The sequence below is a fragment of the Myotis davidii genome, unplaced genomic scaffold, assembly GCF_000327345.1.
Source record: "Myotis davidii unplaced genomic scaffold, ASM32734v1 scaffold2325, whole genome shotgun sequence".
Classification (NCBI taxonomy): Eukaryota; Metazoa; Chordata; class Mammalia; order Chiroptera; family Vespertilionidae; genus Myotis; species Myotis davidii.
This window is the reverse complement of record NW_006295913.1, coordinates 104,139-112,201: the sequence shown is the minus strand read 5'-3', so window position 1 is coordinate 112,201 and position 8,063 is coordinate 104,139. Positions and strand designations below refer to the sequence as shown.

The 8,063-nt window shown below is 44.5% G+C and overlaps 1 protein-coding gene and 1 pseudogene across 2 annotated transcripts in view; one reads left to right on the top strand and one right to left on the bottom strand.

Annotated features, from left to right (window-relative positions):
* Positions 1 to 6,553, bottom strand: part of LDHA (lactate dehydrogenase A) — an 8,874-nt gene extending 2,321 nt beyond the window's left edge. Inside the window, exons 1-6 of one of the 2 annotated variants that reach the window (XM_006770885.2) lie at positions 6,422 to 6,553; positions 6,052 to 6,201; positions 3,490 to 3,607; positions 2,313 to 2,486; positions 908 to 1,081; positions 72 to 189 (exon numbers count right to left, since the gene is read on the bottom strand). In XM_006770885.2, coding sequence (XP_006770948.1) covers positions 72 to 189; positions 908 to 1,081; positions 2,313 to 2,486; positions 3,490 to 3,607; positions 6,052 to 6,201; positions 6,422 to 6,484 — 797 coding nt within the window. In that variant the 5' untranslated portion in view covers positions 6,485 to 6,553. Of the gene's footprint in view, positions 1 to 71; positions 190 to 907; positions 1,082 to 2,312; positions 2,487 to 3,489; positions 3,608 to 6,051; positions 6,202 to 6,421 lie in introns of those variants that run through there. The other variant, XM_015568574.1, reaches the window with a different exon arrangement.
* On the top strand, positions 1,089 to 2,219 carry LOC102763419 (annotated as a pseudogene).
* Positions 6,554 to 8,063: the final 1,510 nt, after the last annotated feature.

Here is an 8,063-nt window from a genome sequence, read left to right as displayed (position 1 = left end):
AACTTAATATTTTAAACAATACAAACAATAAAGTTTAATCTCACACGCTGCCAAATTATGAGACATATTACCTGTCAACCACCTGTTTGTGAACTTGTTTCCACTGTTCCTTATCTGCATCAGTGCCTAAATCAGGGTGCAGATTCTTTAGGGAGACACCAGCAACATTCACTCCACTCCATACAGGCACTAAAAGAAACAGTACAAAATTCACTTATTTCCAGGCACCAGTCAGCAACTAGTAATTCCGACCCATTTTTCTAATTCTCTTTTATCTGGGGAGTATTACTCCTTTTAGTAGATACTCAAGACTACAATACCTAAAATAAAAAGAAATGAAAAAGAAAAAAAGACTACAATACCCTTATTTTAGATTTTCATTTGTTTATATCTTATTGTAAAACTAAGAATTTCTACAATATTCTAACCTATTTTCCTAACCAACTGGGATGCTTAATAGACATATATTGGAATATAAAGATAGTATAAGATTATAAGGAGAATTATCGTGGTATAAGAAACTGAGAATTCTGCAAAAATTATAGCACTTCTACTGTGATAATAGGATTTTTTCATTCTCTCCATTTGACCTGACTGACCTTTTCAGGGCCAAACAGTGCAAGGCAATTATAAACAGCTATGATATTGAGTGATTGAGGTCTTATGTAATATGTCCATGGTTAAGAAGTAAAATAAATTTCATCCCCCACCCTGCATGCCAGGTACATGTCATGTAAGATGGCTAAAATCTTAACAATTTCTTAGCATTAAATTACACAAAAAGTAGATTTCTGAAAACCATTCTACCTTGATGAATGGATATCTGATTTAGGCTCAAATTTAATAAAACTGTCAATTTTTTTACACAATCTTTTGAAAACAGAAAGAGGAAATAAGGTATGCTTACCACTAGAGTCTCCATGCTCCCCAAGGACCCACCCATGACAGCTTAATGGGTGAACTCCCAGCCTCTCCCCCATCAGGTATCGGAAACGGGCTGAATCCAGGTTGCAACCACTTCCAATAACACGGTTCTTGGGAAAGCCGCTTAACTTCCAAGCCACATAGGTCAAGATATCCACTGTGAAGAAAACATTTGGCAAAGATACCAGGTGAATGATTAGATAATGATTAGCCACTGAAGACATATGGCGGAGGCCTGCCTGAACTTTGCTGCTGCTGGTGTAGCCACTGCCTTTGTCTACGCCTCCACCATGCCACTCTACACCATAGTCTATTTCCCTGTTTGAGGGCGCTGTGAGGCCATCACATGCTGCTGGCTGACCAGGGCCAGAGCTAGAAGGAAGAGGTGGTGACTAAGGAGACCTGGCTGCAGGGCTCCCTCAAGACCTCCTGTCTGTACCGGCAGTTCCCCAAGTTCAGGTCGGAGACCTCACCCTGTGCCAGTCCAATGCCATCCTGTACCACCTGAGCTGCTCCCCTCGGGCTACATGGGAAGGACCTTCAGGAGGAGACCCTGGTAGGTGTGGTGAATGACAGCATGGAGAACCTCTGCTGCAAATACATCACCTTCATCTACACCAACTAATAGGCAGGCAAGGAGGACTGTGTGGAGGAACTGTCTGGGCACCTGAAGTCTTTTGAGACTCCGCTGGCCAGACCCATGGGTAACATGATGATCTCCTTCGCAAACTACAACCTGCTGGACTTGCTGCTGATCACCAGGCCCTGGCCACCCACCGCCTGGACTCCTTCCCCCTGCGCTTGGCCTACCTGGCTCGCCCAAGTGCCTGGCCCAAGCTCAAGGTCTTCCTGGCCTTCCCCCAGCACGTGAGCCTCCCATCAACAGCCATGGGAAACAGGGAGGGCTTGTGCCACCCTCAGCAGGTGGCAGGGGTTGCCTGCCTCCCTTTCCCAAGGACCAATACAATTTTCAAGAGAGAGAAAAAGACATAGGGGTCTGTATGGATCTTGATCATGATCATGGTCACTGTTTTTGTTAATATTTGTAAACCTCTATAACATGTATAATATAGCAAAACATTAAGTATCCAATAAATGCAATTTAATCAAAATAAGCTATGCATCAATCAAGAGGATAACACATTAGCCATAAACTTATACCTTATCCAAGGTGTTCTTGCACAAATAACTAATTTTAAAGTTCCAACTGCATTCAGAGGCATTGTAACCTATCTCCTTTCATGCTTTAAATTGAACTATTTACAAAAAGAAAAATCCACTCCCAGGAAGAAAGTGAAAGATGCGAAATAAATATGTGTATACAGAATATAATATATACTATCAGTTTTACTCTAGCTCATGTATTGTTATGCAATTAAAAACCTCACCTGGATTGGAAACAACAAGCAGTTTGCAGTTGGGACTGTATTTTACAACATTAGGAATGATGAATTTAAAGATGTTCACGTTACGCTGGACCAAATTAAGGCGGCTCTCCCCCTCTTGTTGACGTGCCCCAGCTGTGATAATAACCAGCTTGGAGTTTGCAGTCACACTATAGTCTAGACAACAGAAAACAATAATTAGATTAAGGCCTTTAAGAGATCTCCAATACCTAGCCGGCAAAAAATTTCCCCATCTTTTTTTTTTTGGTGGTGGTGGTGGGGGGCGGGGGGACAGTGGTTTGTATATGTGGCAGAAAAATGTCTTTAATGCCCCCCAGACTTCCCTCCTTTAGTTTTTGGAGTTTTATCACTGTGGCCACTTACATGGATGAAGAGTACATCAATGCCCCCTTTTTGTTTTAGTCACCTTGTGACTTTATATAACTACAACTGGGGGAAGCTGGAAGGAATAAAACTTAATAGATTCTCATATCAAATGAGATACATGGCCACCTCAGCTCAGTGCTCATACTCTTCCACACTCCTGCTTCTACTTAAATACTTAATTGTGGTCACATCAGTCCAGGAACAGGCCTTCTTTTTAGAAAAGCAGAGGCAGCTTTACACTTGTCAAGTACATCTTGCTTCTAGATCCCTATGGCACAGGATGGTTAAGCGAGGGATGAAGATAATGAAGATACCTATCAGGTAAGTTGTCAATGATTTTCAAGTGTCAAAACAGATACTATTGCCGTCGCCGGTTTGGCTCAGTGGGTAGAGCGTCGGCCTGCGGACTGAAAGGTCCCAGGTTCAATTCCAGTCAAGGTCATGTACCTTGGTTGCAAGCACATCCCCAGTGGGGGGTGTGCAGGAGGCAGCTGATCAATGTTTCTCTCTCATTGATGTTTCTAACTCTCTCTCTCTCACTCCCTTCCTCTCTGTAAAAAAATCAATAAAATATATATATTTTTAAAAAACAGATACTATTATTATGTTAGTGTGCAAAAGGTAATATGGAAAGTAAATAAATTGAAACTTCGGTATCAGTAGGTACTGATGCAAAATTGTTCAAAGGCTCTCTTATCCTGCATTAAAAAAAAGTGTTTGAAGAGCTAGGATTTTGAGCCTGGTAAACAGTTAAGTCTAGCATGGACTATAATATAAATGTGTTGAAATTAACCTTTGCCAGAGACAATTTTTGGTGTTTTAAGGAAAAGGCTGCCATGTTGGAGATCCATCATTTCTCCCTTTAATTTGTCTTCCATGACATCAACAAGAGCAAGTTCATCTGCCAAGTCCTACAACACAAAAATGTTTGTTAAATCAAAATTGCTGCCAAAGGTAACACCTCAAAAATAAAACATTTTCAACAACAACAAAAATCAAACTTGCTACTTCCAAATTTTTAGATGGGCCTGCAAAATTTCCATATTTCTGGCATAGGAGAAGGCCACCATGTTAAAACAGAACACTGGATTGGCAGTGTAATGTTCAATTACATAAAACTGATTGAGTTATTCTTTCAAATTCAGTTTCACATATTGATCTTAGGTTGTTATTTATTAAATAGGTGATAATGACCAGTATTAAGACTTAGAATTAGCCCTAGCTGGTTTGGATCAGTGGATAGAGCATTGGCCTGCAGATTGAAGAGTCCTGGGTTCAATTCTGGTCAAGGGCACATGCCCAGGTTGTGGGCTCAATCCCCAGTGGGGGGCATGCAAGAGGCAGGAGATCAATGATTCTCATCATTGATGTTTCTATTTCTCTCCCTCTCCCTTCCTCTCTGAAATCAATAAAAATATATTTTTTTAAAAAAAGACTTAGAATTAAAAAGTCTGGATCATTCCATGGTTATGTTTCCACATATTAAAGAGCTATAACAACTTTACATATATGGATTTGTGCATTGTAAATTATTAGTGAAAAAATCCATTCAGTTCAACATATAAAAGTCCTTAGAGCCCTAACTGGTTTGGCTCAGTGGATAGAGCGTCGGCCTGCGGACTGAAAGGTCCCAGGTTTGATTCTGGTGAAGGGTATGTACCTGGGTTGCGGGCACATCCCCAGTGGAAGGTGTGCAGGAGGCAGCTGATCAATGTTTCTCTCTCATCAATGTTTCTCACTCTCTATCCCTCTCCTTCCTCTCTGTAAAAAAATCAATAAAATATATATTTAAAAAAAAGTCCTTAGATGCATCTGACCAGGAGCACCAACAATAGTTTTAATACAAATGGGATATGGACTGTCATAACCAAAGAGGTTGTACTATATGAGCTACAGTGTAATGAGTGGTCTGGCAGTTACTCTTACCCACACCTGAATTAGAGGGCATCACTGAAAAAGGCCATAGGTGGCGTAGGACAAACAGATGGCATCAATTTCTGATTCAGTGGTGGAGTTGGAATACTTTTGTGGCCTTTCTTAAGAACACCGATAGAGCAAGTACGTTGCTCTGCAATATCTGCATAGCTCATTTCTGCTTTCAATCCCTTCTCACTTCAATCCTTTTCTGTTTAGAACCAGGAATTCATAATTTCATTTACTTATTTATATTAAATTCATTGGGGTCACATCGTATATAATAAAACCCTAATATGCTAGGTGTCCAGTTGTCCGCTCAACCAATCAAAGCGTAATATGCTAATGATATGCTAAGGTCGCTCAAGCGCTCACTATGAAGTGCACTGACCACCAGGGGGCAGACAGTCGACCCGTAGGTTAGCTTGCACTGGGGTCCTGCCGATGGGGACTGAGAGAGATGGGCCAGACACACCCTAGAGCCCTCTCGCTGTCCCTCCCTGGCCCTGATAGTGCACCAGTGGGGCCCCTCAGCCTGGCCTGCACCCTCTCGCAATCTGGGGCCCCTCGGAGGATGTTGGAGAGCCAATTTCAGCCCAATCCTGCAGGCCAGGCCTAGGGACCCCACTGGTGCACTAATTCATGCACTGAGCCTCTATTTGGTTAATAAGATCATAAAGGTTTCAAGTGTATATTTCTATGATACATGATCTGTATATTGCACTGTGTGCCCTCTGCTCAATCACTCTATTATTAAGAACTCCAAATCTGAACTTAAAATTTCTTAATATTATAAGTTGCCTCAATTTTGGTTTTATATAAACCAGGCTTGATTATAGTAAAAAGTGCTTTTTATTCATCCACAAATTTTTTTCTTCTAATTAAACTTTAGCTTCCAAATTAATACTAAAATTGCTATCCAAGTAGAGGACCAATGGTGACTTGCATGGGAGCAAGACTTTAAGATTTCCCACAGTCAAAAACAAAATTTAAAAATTTAAAAAAATGTTTTTAATAAAATTAAAATATTAAAAAAATAAACATCCATCCTCTTTACTGACAAAATGTAAAATGAAAATGGATTTCCCACATTCAGTGTGATTTTCATTTTACCATAATATATATCATTTCACTTCAAAAATAACTTTAAAATAATTTTAGCTTGTTTAAAGGGACTCATTTGTAGGCAATTCATGCATGTTAATACAGCAGAGTGAATTTAAGAAACTGTGTTGCCAGTCTAATAACCTTGATTTTTATTTTTGTTCTGATATCCTTTCGGCATAGCATATTTCAAAAGTTTATTTCACATAACGTTCTTTGAATGAGTGCATGAACCTCAATATTTGCATATACAATGTGATCACGCAATTATTAGGGAGTGGAGGAGTGGGTGGGGTCAAGTTATCCTTGCCTTCCAGAGTGATGGACTCTCACTTACCTTCATTAAGATACTGATGGCACAAGCCATGCCAACAGCGCCAACCCCAACGACGGTAATCTTATTCTGGGGGCTCTGTTCTTCCTTAAGAAGATTCACAATCAGCTGATCCTTGAGTGTTGCCATTTTGGACTTGGAACCAAAAGGAACCTATCGCGGGGGAAACATGAACTGTCATTGCACACTTCTTAACCACAAGGTGTTCGGGAAAAGCTTATTTCACTTCCTTTTGGGGTACTGGCCACTAGAAATCGCAAGGAACGTCAAAAAAGGGGGAAGAGGACAAACCTACAGATAGCCAAAAGAGAGGTGAAAGGCTATTAATGCCAGGGTCTGGTCTGGCTAGGAACGTGGTTTGGAAAAACCTCACCTTCGCATGTAAAATTAATACTGACGTCTGAGTGTAAGTATATCCTCCTGAGTGTTCACCCATCTTGCTCTCTTAACCCCAAGCTGGGCCGGCCTTTCCTCAAACAAGATCACCAAGAGCCGTCCACTCCAGAGGTACGGGCAAAAGTACCATTAACTGCTTAACTGCCTCGCTACCCAACCCTGGGGCAGCGAGGCGGGCAGGGAGCTCTGCTCATGCGCGATCACTCACCGCTCCCCCCCACCCCCACCCGCTCGGGGAGATCGGACCGATTGCGCAGTCCCAGGCGCCCTCGAGTAGGGTAGTAACACCCAGACCCGGAAGTTGAGCAGCCGGCCCCTCCCCCGCCACCTGGAGCGCTTGCGCATTTCAGAGCTGGGAATGGACGACAGAGGTCCAGAGGCCGCGGGCAGTATGTAGAGAGGTGGGCACTGGCCCCGCCCGTGCGGAAAAGATGAGAAACTCCCCCGCCCCGAGGGTCAGAGGGCGCAAGCTCGGAGTCGGACTTTAGACTTAGCTAGAAATCCGAAGCAGACCAGAGCCACGTGAAGCCCGGCTGGCAGCCTCCTGGGCCTGGCGCCCGGCCAGAGCCAGGCTCTAAATCGCAATTCCAGGGGCTGCTAACCAACCCTGGAGGGGAGGTGACTGCTGTGGCTTTGGCAGCGATCCTTGTTGCAAAGGAGTGAGGCCCGGGATAAGGAAACTTTTTGTCAGTCCAGGAAGTGCAGAAATAGCTTCAGAGGCCTGAGGCCTGGAGTCCTAGGCTTAATACTTGGTGGAACCCTCGATTTCCAGAGCTTGGGAGGGAACACAGATTGGACTCTGTTCATCTAACCCGGCCCTGCATTCGCTGGATCTAGTTTTGACAGCGTTCCAACGGGCAAAAATATCCAAGAGGGCTTACAGGCAAGCAGCGGGGTCGCCAGGCTGGGATCGGGTCTCCTTACAAATCTCTGCTATTTCTGGACAGCCTTGTAGGCTCCTGCAGCCCAGCACGGGGGAGGGAGCAGTTCTCCCTTCAGAGCCCTCCTGGCTTCACCAAAACCTAAGCTCTGGGCTCCAGCGCTTCCTCCAATGTGGGGACACGTGTGGGAGTGCGGCTCTGCAGAGAGAGGGTGTGCTCCCCAACTCTGCCACCTGCCGTGACCTTAGAGACCCCAACCCTCCCCCAGCTTTAGGCTTCCCCATTTGCCAGAAGGAACTGTTCAGGATGATTCTCCTCTCCATAGGCCGTGGGAACCGCGGAGAGCTGATGCACAGGGCGCAGCACAGATACCTCAGTCGCTGCTTAATAAATAAATGCAAGTGGCGCAGAGAGCGCTCTGTAATCTACAGGCGGCGGCCACTCCCAGGGACCCCGCTTCCCCAGTGTCCCCGGGTTAAAATACGACTCAGCGGCTTTCCGGCTTCCCGGAACCCACCCAGGCTGCTGAGGCTTTTTTGGCTCCATGGGGTCTTTTGCCGAGTTCCAGCCCAGAGGTCCACCCCACCCTTCAGACCCGTCAGCTCCTTGTCCTGCATCCCCCGTGGACTTTCCACCCCAGGTTGGGTGCGGCCACCTCCTGCGTTCCCCAGCCAGGCCCGATGCCATTGTGCGCCCTGAGAGCAGAAGCTAAGAGCGGCGGGCTCCGCGCCCACGCCG